We start from the raw sequence: 17,863 nt of genomic DNA, 5'->3' as shown, positions 1-17,863 counted from the left end.
AAGGGTGGGAGGAGGGGGAGGGAAATGGGAGGCTGGGAGGAGTGGGAGAAGGGTGGGAGGAGGGGGAGGGAAATGGGAGGCTGGGAGGAGGGGGAAACTTTTTTCCTTTTCTCAATAATAAAAAATATAATGTAAACAAATGCAGACACCTAGTTGGTCTAATAATATGCTGAATGGGGGAAGGGCGAGAAAGGTAGGAGGAGGGGGAGAAGGGTGGGAGGGGAGGCTGGGAGGAGGCAGAAACTTGTTTTTTTTCCTGTTCTCAATAAAAAAAAATCTTTGACAGAAATGATAAAAAATTTTGGAAATGTTGTTTAATATCATTATGCAGAAATCTTCACAATGAATCTTTTTTTTTACTTACATCTTACTTCAATAAAGTGCTAGTTTTAGCATTCTGTCTCTTAGCTTGTTCTGTATCTTTCAGTAATCAATCTTCTCATAAAATTAGCACCATGTTATTAGAATAGAAGTAAATGAAACATCATCATTCTCTACATTATATTTGTTATCAACTTCTCCAAATACTGCTGTACACAAAGTTTTATTGATGCTGTCATTCCTCCAAGTGAAACCTCTTGTCCAGTGATCTGAGTTGCTCTAATTTGTCCCACAATCTTTCTTGTTACCATAGAGACATATTTTTCTCTTGTGGTTCTTATCTTTTATGAGATTTTATTACTTCAGCCAGATTATAAATTCCTAGGTGTTGGAAGAAATGTTTTATTCATACTTGTTTTGAACCGGCATTTTCCCCAGAGAGTTTCACAGAACACTTTCTTGATAAATGCATGCTGAGCCATTGATCAGCTTGCCAATGCTGACTTGAAAAATGAGTATGATTTCTATAGTCTCCAGAATCCTTAAAGGTTCTTAAAATCTTGGACATGAACTGCAAAGTCAAGTTCTTACTGTTTTAGAAGGTGATCAAAGAGAATGGACTGCAACCTGTCCTTTCTTTATTGGTAGATGTAGCCACAGGTTTAGCATTCAGGTCTAAAGTAACATAAAATATTATATAAATGCTTAAAAACGAGTCAGATATATGCTTACTCTCTATTATCTACAATTGCTTAAAGAAAAATAAAGAGGTGGTATTTATTTTCCTAAGTAATGTTAAGTATCACTGAATTTTTACTGAAGAATTAGTTTATTCACATGAGGAAAATGGAAAGCAAATTAAATGCAGTGGAATTAAATGATACACTTCAAATATGCTATCTGGATGAGACTAAGACCACAGAGTCTTAACATTCCCTAATTGTGTAGGGAATCACAAAGGTCTGGGTTCATATAACAATCATATTTCTACTAATTACATCTCTAATAGTCAAAATGCCAGTGTTGTGACAGGGATGCAAGCATCCTTTCCAGAAGAGGAAAAATGTATACAGAAAAGTTACACATAGGCTGTGTATAATACATTAGCAAAATGAGTTTTTCTTTTAAATATAAATACATATGGTATAATATGATCCATATTACATTGGAAGAAGAACTTAAATTTGCTTTACTGGAAGTTTGTTCTAATGTTTTTATTTAGAATAAACATCATATAAGAGTAAATTTTCTAAATATGAATAGCATATACCAGACTTCCATCTGATATCATAATTTTTAACTTTATTACGTTAAATAATATTCAATGCCTGTACTATTTCACACTTTTAGTAATATTGCCTGCCCTGTAAATAATTGCAATGAAGTAAACACTGCTTTTCTATATTTCAAGAACAATAGGGGCAAGCAATCTGAACCCATATGGTGAGAAGAAACAGCAAGACTCAAAAGCAATTCTTTGACTTCTACATATTGTAAGCCACTTTGGACAAGTATACATGGACATGCATTGTACAAATATGCACACATAAACACACACTAAATAAATGTGAAATAAAATGAACATTTGTGAAGTCATAGAAACAAGATCCTAACTATAAAGTCTCATCACATTCTGTAGTCATTTGTAAGTTCTGATTCTCTTCCTCCTCAAAAAAATGCTGTTTCTCTGCAGGTACATGATGAAAGAGGGTTTACAGCTTGAGAACTAACTGGTTTCTTAATAAAATGCATGCTTACCTCCACAAAGCCATTGTATAATGTTTGCAATTTATTGGGATGTATGTGAATGCAAAATAATCTTAATAATAAATCGCAAAATGGGAATAGAAAAACAGCACAGCATTTAACAGAACATACCATCCTTCTGAAGAACCAAGATTGGTTGTACGCACTCATGTCAGACAGCTCTCATTTGCCTGTAATTCCAGATCCACAACATCTTCTAGACTCCACAAGTATCTGCATATATATTCATATGCAGATATACACACACCCAATTAACATAAAATAAATCCTTAAAAGGTAGCAGGAGTTATTGTCTATAAAAGGTCAATATTAACTTACTTTTATGACACTATAGTCAATATAAATTTTTATAAATCCTAACAATAAAAATACAGAAATACCATATTTGCTAATATTGGTCATGATTTTTATGTGTCATTTAAAAAAGGAAAACACAATTGAGTAAACCTCAGAGCAATTTCTTAATGGTTGGCTCACAGAGAAATATGAGAATTCTTGTGCCATAGTGTCCACCACTTAACAAAACACAATGCTGGGAAGGGAACCAATTTCAAGAGATTGTATGAGAGTAAATATTGTCAACAAGGAATAACATGTATCTTTTAAAGAGCATCATAAATGGATGCAAAAAACAAATATATTGAATTAAATTCAGAAAAAATTATGTACCATGAGTGTTAGTTGCCAACATTATGAAAATGATTTAAAGTCACAAAGTGTTTCCAGCATAGCAACACTAGACTTAAGACAAAAATTTGATTAATCTGAAGACATAAGGAATTATACAAAGTTCAATCATTTGAAATTCCTTGAGAGAAGCCTGACTTTCTGCTTGTGAGAAAATAATATGAGATTGTACTTAATTTCCCACACATATTCCTTACTTCAGAAAAGGTAAACACTAGACAGGTATGTCTTTAACTGGAAAAAGTCATGAAATCTTGACTTGCATTGCATGGAATTCAGTCTTTGTCTTACCTATTTCTTTTAGGGATCAGTCTTGGAGTATACATTACCTTTCCTAATGAATAAGGGATTATTCATTTAAGCCTTTTTTGCCTTTCCATTTTTAATTACTGCTTAACATTACCATTGTCTCAATTCATGTACAATATTCTGAAAAATGCAATGCTTTCTCAGGAAATTTTCAATAATATGATTTACAAGGTAATTAATAAAATGAAAATAAAATTAAGGTAACAGACACCAATTGACTATATATCCTTAAATGTCTTTGTTCTTTGGCCCTAAAATATGGTAAATATTAATATGCCTTTACACCTTTTAATACCTTCAACTGTGGGAAAAGATTTTGTTTCTCATAATTAAATAATTTAGGCACAATTTAAATGCCATTATCATCAATATGTGATTTTTGCACACTGTGAGCATGATTGTGAGAGTTTGTTTTAATTAAATTGATTAATATAAAATGGCTCAGATCTCTGGATCTATGGAGCGGCTCCTGAACTGTATAAGAATGTAGAAACATTTCCTTCCCATATTCTACAATTTTAGGAAATTTCACAAGGTTTCACATTAGATGAAGTGCTACAGACAATGACCACTGAGAAAGAAAATCAGTCTTCTCCAGGGACCATCAATCCTATATGCATGTACATATTAGTAACACTAAATAAACTCAGCAGGCTACATTTAAAATTTTATATATGTGTGTATAATATATATATATATATATATATATATTATAATTAAATATTGAATTAAAAATACAAGCCAAGAACTGGTAAAAAGCAAGTGAGCATGCATGCATTTGTTCACTTTCTGCATTGACTATTAGTACAATGTGGCCAACTGTCTCATGTTCCCACTGTCATGATGTACTGTAAAATGTAACTGTGGGGAAAATTAACCCTATTCTTTAACTTGATTGTTGTAAGTATATTTTAACAAAGAAAAAGAAATTTACTAGAATTTAACAACCATGGGTTGAGGAAATATATTACATACAAAGTAAACACCATTCCCATAATATCTCAAGTATATTTTACTTACTATGTTTATCCCAAGTTACAGGTATCATTCATCACATTCACACAAATACACACATACATGCAAACACACAAACTGATCTCAAATGAGAGGGTGTAGATAATTTGAAATGTTTGCATACGTAAATATACTCAAAGAGATTATTTGATAAAAATATCTATTTTTAGAATAATAATTTAAACTAACTGCATACATAAATGAAGTATATTTTTATTTTTACTACTAGAAACAGTAAAGTTAATAAGTGCAAATTGTCCACAGACATCAATTTAAAAGATAAATTAATTGATCATTAATTTAATCAATTAATTTCTTTACTGTTTTATTGAATTAGCAGAGATGCTCTGTAGTTCCTATCCTGTTGAAACATTTATACTATAGTGCTTTGCACATAAAGAATGTAGACATTAATAGTTACAGACCAGAAAGGACCATTATACAGAAGTATGAATGTGGATACAAGAATACTGATGAATGTAGTAGTAAAGTGGAGCAAAAAGCCTTTACCTCACTGGGCTATTGGAAGAATCAGGGTCATGTGCTGCTACAGTGCCAATGATATTTCCCACTTGTGTACCTTCTGACACCTCCATGGGGTACAAGGGTGAAGAAAACACAGGGGGCTCATCCACATCTTCTACAATTATCTTTATAGTAGTTGTGTCACTGAATGGACCCAAACTTAGAAACCGGGGATCAGCATCACGATTTGCAGCCTCTATGCGCAGTGTATAACTTGTTTTGGCTTCAAAATCGAGTTCCTATAAGGGAAGTTATTAGTGAAATTAAATTACCAAATAGATAGTCACCAAAGCAAGCCTTTTCATTTATGAATATCAATAACTATAATAGAGACTCTGTCATGAAACTGCACCATCAGCACTCAAACACAATAAAAGTTTATGCCAATCAGAATCCTTACTAATTTTCTGGCTCAGACCATGGTAAGTCCGTTAGAGCTAATTTAATCCATTCTACTGCCATGCATTTCTAGGACAGACACAATTCTTCATAACATTATCTGAAACAATGTGGTCTATTTAAAATATTTTCTAACAGTGCATAAGTGTATTATTCTTAACTCATATAATCCATATATCTTATTCAGAGATATAAATTAAAATGGAAGAGAAACTCCACATCAAACTCAATTTCTCATTTAAAAGACGGGTGACTTAGGCGACTCATATTTTGACTTCTCAAGTGATCAGACTTTAACTTTAGTGTCACTGGAAATGTATCAATGTCTCTCAAACACATACAGCAGCCTTTCTATAAAGCACTCACTGGTGCTGGTTTCTTCAATAGTCCATTGCCAAACACCAAAACTCTCTACATAGATGTCTAATACTTATACCTCAGAATTTTAAATCTATATGTATCTTCTTAAGAGGACTAATGGTTTTCAAATATTCTTTAAAAGCAGTCATTGGAAGCTTGGTTGTAAACATTAAATATTTCATTAAAAATCACCATATGTTCAAGTAGGAATCATATATGTGGTATGAAGATGCTTAGAAAAATAATATGTGGAGTGTGACAGCTTTTTCTAGTTTTCATTCTCAATCTAATCACTGAATAACATGTAGAGAGACAACTTTTTTAGCTTCCATTCTCAATCTCAACACTGAATAAACTCAAAGTTTCTACATATGACACAAAACAGAATGACATTAATGTAATAATAAAGAACATAATAGAAATTATTTCAATTCCAAAAGACATTAGAAATATTGAACAGGAAATACATTGAAAATATAATAGTGATGGTTGGAATGCAAATTTACTGCTTGAAGAAAAAACCTGTATTTTGTTTATAGTCATCTTAGCTCACAAATTAAGTAAGATATTCACCTACGTAGGGCAAGTTCTGGGCCCAAGATGGTGCAGGAGAATTGTCTGTAATCTGTCAATCATGTTTTAAATAAATGCTGATTGGCCAGGCAGGTGGAAAAAACAGACAGGAAGTAGAAATGATGCAATGAGAACAGGAGAACTCTGGGAAGGAGGAAGTTGATTCCTCCCACTCCTGCCCAGACCACCAATGCAGCAGGATGTGACCTGCCAGCTAAAAAAGATACTGAGATACTGAGCCATATGGCAAAAATAGATCAGAATAATGGATTAATATAAACTACAAGAGATAATAAGTAGCCTGACCTAATGGGCCAATTAGCTTTATAATTTATAGAGATCTCTGTGTGATTTTCTTTGGGGCTTGCTGGTTGTGGGGTACTGGGCAGGACAGAAACCCCAAGTAGCAGGCCCTCTCATGTTAGAGAATGGCACTCACGTGGATAATTGCATCCAGAGAAAGCTTGGGACAGACTAGAGAAAAGCATTTCGTTTTTCAGCCGAAGCAGGGCAAAAGCTGTGCTGTTTTAAAATGCTGGCTTTCTGGGCCCTCCTGCCAGGGAAAACTCTGAATCTTTCAAGCAGGAGGTCTGGACTATGGGGCTATGGACTGTTGCAGCTTGCTTCCTGGCAAGGACCTTGAAACACCATAGGAGTTTTGAGTGTTGTTTATGGACACACTGTTGCAGCTTTGCTTGCTGGCAGGGACCTTGAAATGCCATACAGTTGTGGAAATAAACATGGCTCCAGCCAGTACCTCAGCCATGATTGCTTGGTGAATTTAACGCTCATATGTTAAGACAAAGAGAGGTATACAGTAAAGAGAGATTCAAAGAGGAAGAAAACCTCTAAATGGTTAACAGTGTGTTAAAAATATATACAGGCTAAAGGTTAAAGTTCTCAGAGTAAAAAAAAAAAAAAAGAAACAAAGAGTAGAACTCCTGGTTGTGGCGGCACACACCAGTAGGATTTGCCTGGGAGGCAGACACAGATGGATCTCTGTGAGTTCAAAGACAGCCTGGTCTACAGAGTTGTTCCAGGACAAAGATATACAAAGAACCTGTCTCAAAAAGTAAAAATAAAAGAAATAGAGGTTAAAATAAAGCCACATAAAGATGGAAAATACACAGAGAATCTTGATACTGTATGCTATTATGCTCTCTTTAAATTGTTTGAATGCTAAGGAAGGAGCAACACTTGCTTATAAATGCTGCAGAATTAATCAAAGATAGGTATTTTGAAAATACCTTGATGTCAAAATTGAAGTCAAAAGGTATGTTACTTTGAGAAGAGATTTTGCTTTTGTTTCCACAGAAAATGAGAGTCTCTGGATTTATTCAGAGTTAAGAAAAATCAGCTTTGATCAAGGAAGACCACCTGAGAAATCTCTGGCAAGAAGAGATGGCCCAGATGTCTGAGTTCTTCATCCAGAACAGGTTCAAGACTGCTTGAGATGATCAAGACTCAGAGGATACTTCAGTCATAACTTGATCATAACTCTAAATTTTCTTTAGGTCCCTATAAGATTATCAGTGCCCCCAATCAGCTGGAAGTAGCCTGGAAAACAATGTCTACATTCCCCCTCCCCAAAAAAACAATGGACTATGGACATTTTCATTAAAAAAAAAAGAGGGGGAAGTTGTACAGGAGAATTGTCTGTAATCTGTCAATCATGTTTTAAATAAATGCTCATTGGCCAGGCAGGAAGTATAGGTGAGAAAAACAGAAAGGAAGTAGAAATGATGCAATGAGAACAGGAGAATTCTTGGAAGGAAGAAATTGATTCCTCCCACTCCAGCCCAAACCACCGAAGCAGCAGGATGTGATTTGCCCCACTGAAAAAGGTACTGAGCCACATGGCTAACATAGATCAGAATAATGAGTTAATGTAAGTCACAAGAGCTAATATGTAGCTTGACCTAATGGGCCAATCAGCTTTATAACTTTAGAGATCTCTGTATGATTTTCTTTGGGACTTGCCAGCTGTGGGGAATTGGGCAGGACAAGAACCCAACAAGTAGGACCCCTTCATGTTACACCAGGAAACAACTCTTATCTCCCTCTGTGAGTGAAGTATGCCTTTAGTCCCCAGGCTTCAGAAGTAATTAGCAGACCCTCAGCATTTCCTTATCTCTTCCTATCAGCTAGGGATGTCTCCAAACCTGACATTCTAGCATCCTACCCATCTCCCTGTTTTATTCACTATATAATGCTCCTGAGAAAAAATAAAGTTGGCAGCTTGATCCAAATATAGACTTGCCGTCCATTTCTCATGTCTCTTGCCTGCCATTCCTCTCCTTCAGAATCTGGTTCCCTATTCATGTCCCACTGGTCAGGACATCATGTCCTGCTGGTTGGGGCAATTTACCAACTGTGCTTATAGGCATAAATGTACACATATGTGGGCATTCAGATAATCCAAATAATCTTCAAAAGGATATAAAATCAACCAAAATGTATTTTAAATAATTTACATAATATAAATTACATTAACATATATTACATACAAAGCCATATACTAAAATCTATATATCATATAGAGCATATAATAGTTATCCATATTACCTATAGTATATATTATATTTTATGTATACTCTATATGAGTTAAAATATATTTTATAACCATAGTCTATATTATATAATATAGTGTTATATCAATTTATACTATAAATATAAATTATACACAAATTTATATATTATATATACTCTAGTATTTGTGCCATAAACTATAATTTGAATAAATGTACATATACTCTTACACACATATTTATATGACATACAGACACTATACAATATTACATTGTTGCTGACTCTCTTAGGCTAATATGAAAAATACATAAACTAATACACAAAATTGGTTCATTTCCCAACCTAGACAAATATTAATAGCATGCTTATGTATGTCTCATGCAGTGCTTATGACCCAGATTTTTTCCATATTCTTATTCTCAGTACTCATTTTTCTTTAACTTTAGAAAAGAAGTTCAATTAATTTTTACTAAATTATAGAAAAAATGCTGAGTTAAAGCATTGATATTGTGCATATACCACCTAAAAATTGAATTAAACCTATGAGCCAGATGACCCTGATAGCCCAAATGAGAAACACAGCAAGAAATACAATGGCATATATTTTATTCTTGATCAAAAACAAGCAAAGCAAAACAAAACAAACTTTGCAAATTGCTCTGTGGGAGGAGAATTAATAGTGTAAATCCAAACAAAAATGCAATATGCAGTGACATGTATCTTGTTAGGACTTTTGCAGTATTGTAATGAGACAATTTCATGTTTAAGTTTTTCATTGTTATTTTACTGTGGGCAGTTTCTATATTTCCAAGCTCACACTAGGGTATACCTGTGGAGAATAGAGGATGATTTCGTGAGGTCACTTGTCTCCCTCCACCTTTATGTGGTATCCTGAGATTAGCCCAGTATTTCAGTATTCAGAAGGACTCTTAATTACTGAGGCATCTGCTCTTTGTCTTTAATTTAAGAGCATACTCAGAACTTTCCTGCCCCTTTTCTAAGAATCTGATTTATAACATTTAGGATATGTACAGGTATGTGTCTTTTTAGGAGGTCTGTCAGGAAATTCTGACATAATCCTCATTTAGAAACTTCCCAGATGCACTGAAATCTTCCTGAGCCTACACTTAAAATCCAATGATTGTTAATGGGAACTCTAAGAAGAAAGAAGAGAATTTGTAGTCACTTGACAACATTTACTTACACACAGACCATGGAAAACTATGAGCATTTTGCATATAACTTTATTTCAATCTCATGTAGCTATATGAATAACAAATCATAAGAAAAAGGTTTTTATACAATATTAGGGGTATATATTAACCAAGAAGATTAAGGTTCTATTTTCTATCTCTTTGCAAAACAGTGCAAACTCTCAACTACCTTCAAGATATTTAGTCAGGCTTTCAACATTAGCAAAAGGTGTGACAAGTACTTCTGTGTTCAAGAAAATTTTGACTCCTGTGCGTGCAAAGGAATAATTTAAAATTAGCTACAAAAGTGAATGCAATGATTTTGTATTACATACTGTAAACATGTTTTGAAGAGAGCAATATGAAGTATAGACTCTGGTTGTCATAAACAAATATAAAAGCAATAATATACATGAAGATTATCTGTCTAGAAGCATTACAAAAATTTAATAATCAATGAATTCATAAAAAATATTATAAATCAATATTCAAAGAGTTGATACACCAAAAATTGATGTGGGAGTGATTTCTTATTAATAAAGAAACTGCCTAGGCCCCTTGATAGGCCAACCCTTAGGTGGGTGGAGTAAACAGAACAGAATTCTGGGAGAAAGAAGTTGAGTCAGGGAGTCGCCATGATTGTCCCACTCCAGGCAGATGCAGGTTAAGATCATTACTGGTAAGCCATTTCGTGGGCTACAAAGATTAATAGAAATGGGTTAGGTCAATACATAAGAGCTAGCCAATAAGAGGCTGGAACTAATGGGGCCAGGCAGTGTTTAAAAGAATACAGTTTCCGTGTAATTATTTCAGGTATAAAGCTAGCCGTGCAGGTGGCCAGGTGCTGGGGGCACAGCTCCGCTGCTCTTATTTCAACAAAAAATAGTTGCAGAACATGCTACAATAAGCCAAAAATTCATTGTTCAAAGGGGAAATGTATAATAAAAAATGATACAATTATGTAACAACTTGAACATATTTTTGGAAATGGCATTTTAATTACTTCTTTTTATTGTCATTATTTATATGTTATATAATAAATACATATAAAAACTATTATACTTTTTTATCAGGCTACTCCTTTACAAAGTGGTAATGATAACTGAAAAAATACTCAGAACTAAAGATCATGGACATAGCGACACAGGGACAGAGTCTGAACTTCTCTTTAATGTCTGAGACCCATAAGACTGGAAATCATGTGACAAACTAGCATCAAACTGATACTTTATATACATAGCAACAAGTAAGAATAACAATGTCGGAAATCCCTGAATCCTGAAGATCACAATTAGTGAAGTCCTATAGTTATCATGGGAAATACATATGTTTTTATGTCTTCTGTGAATGAATTTTCATATAAAAAAGAAAAACAAAGGCATAAGCACCTGCTTTGGTAGAATTCATCCACTGACTATAAAAGAGAATTTGTAAAATTTAATATCAGCAGGGGAAAAAAATTAGCATTAAAAACCTATATCTAAGATTAGGGTCTGCTGGTTTGTTGCATAAAGGCAAACAGTAAACCTCAGACTTTATAGGCCATGTGCTCTCTGTCACATGTGAACGGATAGGCATAGACATCTATCAGTGATTCTACACAATTTACATTGGTTCAAATTCTGTATAATTTCTGTATATCTCATTGTATTCTTTTTTCCAAAGCCTTAAAAATCATAAAGAATCATAACTTATTAGTTTTATGAAACAGAATGCAGTGATTTTAGAACCAAGGAATAAAAAAATCTACAAATTACAATGCTAACATTCAAGGCTGTCCACAAGGGTCACATGTATACTGTTTTTATACTAACTGATCACAAGTTTTCTTTCAAACCACTCAGTAAAATTAAAATGAAATGTACAGACATAGAACACACATAGTACTTGTTATTCTTCCTTATCCTGCGACTTCATTTTTTACCTTTATTAAAAAATGCTTTGGAGATCATTACCTTCTGAATGGACACTTCTATAATATTGCATAAGAAATAATAAACCTTTATAGTAAGAAACTCTCATGGCCAAGTAATTTTGTTCATATTTTAAGATGTATTTGATTTTTTGAGATTTGCATATGCAAGTGTATCTGTGTGGGGGTATGTATATTTGAATGCAGTTATGTAAGGAGGCTAGAAGAGAAGATCAGATTCCCCGAAGCTATAATTACAGGAAGGTGTGTGCACTGTAAGTATGGTAGGAGCTGAACCAGGGTCCTCTGCAACAGTAGTATGTGCTATGGACCTTTGAATCATCTCTCAAACCTCTTTGTTCATATCTTTAAAACATTTAAATAAATGTGAAGTTATAATTTGTTTGGATTAATTATTCTTGTTCTTTCAAATTGTCATGCTGCTATCTTAACCACCTGTATGGCACTGGGAGGAGATCTTTGAACGGTTTTTGGGGGGCAATATATCCTCAACCTGCCTTAAGAAGTAGCATCCACTTTGCCATAATAAGGCACACTTAGCAGAGTTATCTCAGAACTAGGAAGGGTGAAAACAGCAATTAATGCTCCCTTGACTTTGAACTGCCCAGGTTCTATTGCAAAATAAATAGATTTTTATTGCTTAAACTGTACCCTTTGTTATTTTATTATAGAAGCTTGAATACAAATGTATAATGTTTTTAAGAATAGGGAGAGCTAGAAAGTAAAGGGTTTTAGAGAAAATTCCAAAAGTCCATTTTTAAGAGACAGAAGTATTCTATGAACTCATGGCCATGTAGGTTCCCCACCAATTTTCTTTCTGCAGAAAAACAGGATTTCTTCAAAATAACAGTATAATCTTTTATTGTATATTATCATGTCCAGAGCACCTGTACACATCGCATACAATAGGGTTTTTCATAAATGTCTATGAATACAAAAGTTATCAATACAGGATGGAGGCAGTAGTTACACATTTATTAGTTCCTATCATTTTTGTTAAACAAGAAGCTTAGCAGGGTGGTGGTGGTGCACGCCTTTAATCCCAGCACTCGAGAGGCAGAGGCTGGTGGATCTCTGTGAATTTGAGGCCAGCCTGGTTTAAAAGAGCTAGTTTCAGGTCAGGATCCAGAGCTACAGAGAAACTCTATCTTGAAAAACCAAAACCAAAAAAAAAAAAAAAGACATGACAACATCTCTATTGCCTCTGTGAAATATACAAGGAAACCATATCAACATGAAGCTTTAACAAATACAAGTTAAAAGAACAAATGAAAGAAAGGAAGGAAGGAAAAAGGAGAGAAGGAAGGAAAGAAGGAAGGAAGGAAGGAAGGAAGGAAGGAAGGAAAAAAAGGAAGGAAAAAAGGAAGAAAAAAAGGAAGGAAAAAAGGAAGAAAAAAAGGAAGGAAAAAAGGAAGGAAGGAATATCAGTACCATATCTTTTTCATCTACATTTTCCCTCCTATTTATGTGCATGTAGAACAAAGATTTGTTCTATTCATTCAGAAAACTATAAAAACAATGGAGACAAGCAAGTTTTTTTTTGCTATTTTCAATATATGTTTTTAATAGGTTTAATAAAGTAATTGCACTGCATTTTTCTATTCTGTCCACATTGGCTCCTGTTCTATAGCCAAGCACATTCGTATTCCACTCAGTGGTCTCATTTTACAACTTTTACTTTTGGCCAAAGCAAGTTAAGATTTTAATTCTCTTCTACATAATACCATAGTGCCATCATGACTGAATAATATGTGTATGTGTTTATTTTATATTTAATATTGAATTGTTATAAAATATGTCTGGTTTGTTTTCTTAAAAATATTCCAGTGAAGGACTGGAGAGATGGCTCAGTGGTTAAAAGCAATTGCTGCTCTTCCAAAAGTTCGATTCCTAGCACACACATCAGAGATCACATAATCATACATAACTACAGTTTCAAGTAATCTACTATTGTCTTCTGGCAGACACATTCACACAATATGCAAGACATGCCATAGACATACACACACACATAATTTACAAAATAAACTTTAAAAAAACACTCCAATCACACTGCGTCTGTTTTATATCAGACAAAATTTTTGTTTCCTTCTTTCTTCTTGATTTGATGTTTTATAAATATTTACTTCTAGATAAATGTCTGTAAATAAGAAATGTCAATAGACAAAATAGTCTGTAGTATAACTTTCCTTTAAACATAATTTTACTCCAAGTAAACTGACTGCTTAACATGTTCAAATTGATCTACAACCATTGAGAAAGCATGACTGCAAATAAATTCTGTACATAACATGTAATATGTAAGCTATTTCCCAAGTAGAATCTAAAAGCCAAACACAACCAATTTATTATGCACACCTGTACTCCAGGCATTTCTTATTGCTTCCTGGGCTATGACCAAGAAGGATAATGTTCTCTTCGGTTTTGTTAAATGTTAGCAGTCTTCTTTTGACTGATTTTTCCTAAGAACATTTTCTTTGGAAATACTTTCACTTAAATTGTTTCTCTCTTTCTTCCAGATTTAAACCGTTTTAAAAACTTTTAACCATTTTTCACAACCCAAGATTATCTCCTTCTATGACTCAAAAGAAAACACAATGAAATGCAGCCACCAAGATGAGACGAATTCTCCCATGCAGTCAATAGTGATGGAGGAAGGTCATTGGTTAATTAAATAAAGAAGCTGCTTGCCCTGATAGGTTAAAACATAGGTGGGAGGAGTAAACAGATGGGAGGAAGAAGAAGTGAGCTCAGAGACTCGACAGCTTTGCTGTCTAGAGCAGAGATGACATGCTCCTGGCTCCTGGGCGGACCCAGGGATAGCTCTTCTCTCTGAGGCACATGCGATGACCGACCCAGGATGGACGTAGGCTAGAATCTCTCTGGTAAGCCACCTTGTGGGCTACAGCAGATTATTAGAGATGGGCTAGTCCAGGTGCGAGAGTTAGCCTAGAAGAGGCCAGATAGAAATGGCCAAGCAGTGATTAAATGAATACAGTGTCTGTGTAATTATTTCGGGGCATAAGCTAGCCAAGCGGCTGGGGTGCTGGGGACTCAGCTCCACCACTCCTATTTCAACTCTTGGTGACTAGCTATCAAGGCTTTTCATACTGCAAAACTATCTCTTCTCATAAAGAAACAAGAATGACTATAAGCTTCTTCTTTTGGAAAACACCAAATGGTGGATGACGCTGGTGCAGCGGGAGGGCCCGGAGGACCCGGGGGTCCCAGGATTAGGAGGCCATGGCGGCTTCTGTGGAGGATTCGGCAGCGGTCTGAGGGGTCGCGGCCGTGGTCGAGGCCGTAGCCGAGGCCGAGGCCGAGGCCGCGGGGCTGGTGGAGGTAAAGCTGAAGACAAGGAGTGGATTCCCGTCACCAAGCTGGGCCGCCTGGTTAAGGACATGAAGATCAAGTCCTTAGAGGAGATCTACCTGTTCTCCCTGCCCATTAAGGAATCTGAGATTATTGACTTTTTCCTGGGAGCTTCCCTAAAGGATGAGGTTCTGAAGATCATGCCCGCGCAGAAGCAGACTAGGGCAGGCCAGCGGACCAGGTTCAAGGCTTTCGTCGCTATTGGGGACTACAATGGTCACGTAGGTCTTGGTGTCAAGTGCTCCAAGGAGGTAGCCACTGCCACCCGAGGGGCCATCATCTTGGCCAAGCTTTCCATTGTCTCTGTGCAGAGAGGCTACTGGGGGAACAAGATTGGCAAGCCCCACACTGTTCCTTGCAAAGTGACAGGTCGCTGTGGTTCTGTGCTGGTGCGTCTCTTCCCTGCCCCCAGAGGCACTGGCATAGTCTCTGCTCCTGTGCCCAAGAAGCTACTGATGATGGCTGGCATTGATGACTGCTACACATCAGCCAGGGGCTGTACTGCCACCCTGGGCAACTTTGCCAAGGCCACCTTTGATGCCATCTCTAAGACCTACAGCTACCTGACCCCCGACCTCTGGAAAGAGACTGTGTTCACCAAGTCTCCTTATCAGGAATTCACTGACCATCTTGTGAAAACCCACACCAGAGTCTCTGTTCAGAGGACCCAGGCTCCAGCTGTGGCCACCACATAAGGGTTTTTATACAAGGAAAATAAAAGTGAATTAAGTCTGTTAAAAAAAAAAAAGAATGACTATAAGTAAACAGCAATGAGTCATGGTTCCTCATTTTCAAACTCAGTTAATAGAAAAATTTTGTGTTAATAAAGTTGAACTCAGACTGTACTTTTATGTATCCTAGCTGATTTTTCTCTATCTTATAGCAATTGTCTTTAATTAAAGTCAACCTATCTGCTTAATTTTGCCCAGGGTTAGTGTGTGTGTGTGTGTGTGTGTGTGTGTGTGTGTGTGTGTGTGTGAGAGAGAGAGAGAGAGAGAGAGAGAGAGTACTACAAGTAATTTAAGAAAATGGTTGAATTTTTTAAGATTATTTTAAATCATGAAACCTACACCAAGTTATGAACAAGAAATTTTTCATGGTAGGAAGATAATGAGAAGAACATATAGGGAATAAACTGTGGTTGTATTTTGATTATATTCTTGATGTTGTCACAGAGGTTTATAAAGCTGAGAATAATAAGAAGTGTCTGTTACATCCTCCTCTGTGGTAGGATTGGCTTTTTCATGCCCAACTTAATATGCTTAACTCTTAGATTTTTAAGACATGATAATAAAATATTAACCATAGATACCTACAGTAGACGACCACACTCTTGAATACAGTAGAGATACATTGATTCCTAAATGAACAAAAATGCCTATGGTTAAACAACTTCTACCATATACCAAAATAAAATTTAAGAATTTAGAAGCGATTCAAAACCTAAACACATGTACAGACACACACACACACCCAAATTAAAAATCTAACTGTTTGTGTAAATAATTTTTATAGTCATATGAGTCATAATTTTATCATTTAAAATGACTTTATTTGTATGGTTATTAGGACCACATGAACATACTATATCAGCACTCAATTTATTCAAACACACTATTCTAGTATGTAAATATTGAATATGTGTTACTCTAGGATATTATATCAATATACAAGTAATTACTGAAACATAAAACCTAATATATTAACTTATATTGGCAAATTAAAAAATTGGCTATTAATATAAAAATATAATTACTAGTATATTAAAATGTTTATTCTGATTCCCATATATATTTTAATCAATAGTTTAATTAGAAATAATAATTCCCAAGTTAAAAGACTTCAAATAGATTCAAAGCACACAATCTCCATTTCATCTTTCATTTAAAGTCAGTGTTTCAGATTGTTATGCGAACTTACATAAAAGGTGCTACCTGTGAAGGTTTGAATTATAATAATCCTTATGGGAAAATATATTTGAAAATTTGATCCACAGTTGGTAGAACTGTTTGAGAAGGATTAGAAAGATCATGAGGTATGGCTTTATTTGAGAAAAAGTGTCAGTAGGAGAGGACTTCGAATTTACAGAAGCCATGGTCAGGTCTCTTTTCTCTCTCAATCTCCCTGCCTGTTGTCTGTGAGATAAAGGTGTAAAGTTTTTACATACTACCTCAACACCATTCTGTCTCCAGCCCAACATTTTTATCATGGACTAACCAACCCACTTAGACTCTAAGGACGCTTCCAATTACATGCTTCTTAAAAAGAGCTGTTATGGTCACCATCATTCTTCACAGCAATAAAACAGTGATTAAGAAAATATAGTAAATTGATGAAAACATTTCAAATTAAAAAGACAATTTATAATATAAATTACATTATATCCCTTCCCTTTTTCTAGACCATTCTATATAAACCCTTAGTGCTCTTACAAATGCATTTTCATTAATTTTTATTGAATGTATAGATGTATACATAGAATTCCTAAATATGACATGTTAATTTGTTATAATGCTACTTGTTTGTATCTTTTCCAGGATGAACATATAGTGTTGGATAGTCTATTACTGTACTCTTCTATGGGGAAGAATATTTCCCCTATTTTCAACATTTGTCACTCCTGCTCATTTTTGCATAAAGTTGAGACTGATAAACTTTATCCCATACTCTTGGATGTGTCTCTTGGTGTCATCCTTGTTCAGATCATGTTTTACTCAGTTTGGTATAAACCCATCAACTGGAAGAGATGGAGAAGATAGGGCAAGAACAAATCAGATACATAGCAAATTTTAAATTACTTTAAGTTGTATTGAATATTTTCTCAAAAATAGGGAATAAAGACTGATTTTATCTTCTTTAACATGTACTGGCTTTTGTTTTA

At 34.9% G+C, this 17,863-nt stretch overlaps 1 protein-coding gene and 1 pseudogene across 3 annotated transcripts in view; one reads left to right on the top strand and one right to left on the bottom strand.

Annotated features, from left to right (window-relative positions):
- The window catches only part of Cdh7 (cadherin 7), a 162,797-nt gene that overhangs the window by 49,274 nt on the left and 95,660 nt on the right, over nt 1-17,863 (bottom strand). For all 3 annotated transcript variants that reach the window (XM_005368741.3, XM_026790049.1, XM_026790048.1), the window contains one exon: nt 4,609-4,862. In XM_005368741.3, the coding sequence (XP_005368798.1) occupies nt 4,609-4,862 (254 nt within the window). The remainder of the gene's footprint in view (nt 1-4,608; nt 4,863-17,863) is intronic.
- LOC101997903 lies at nt 14,789-15,730 on the top strand (annotated as a pseudogene).

Source organism: Microtus ochrogaster, unplaced genomic scaffold, assembly GCF_000317375.1.
Source record: "Microtus ochrogaster isolate Prairie Vole_2 unplaced genomic scaffold, MicOch1.0 UNK39, whole genome shotgun sequence".
Taxonomy (NCBI): domain Eukaryota; kingdom Metazoa; phylum Chordata; class Mammalia; order Rodentia; family Cricetidae; genus Microtus; species Microtus ochrogaster.
The sequence above is the reverse complement of the archived record's forward strand: the minus strand, read 5'-3'. Positions and strand labels throughout refer to the sequence as shown.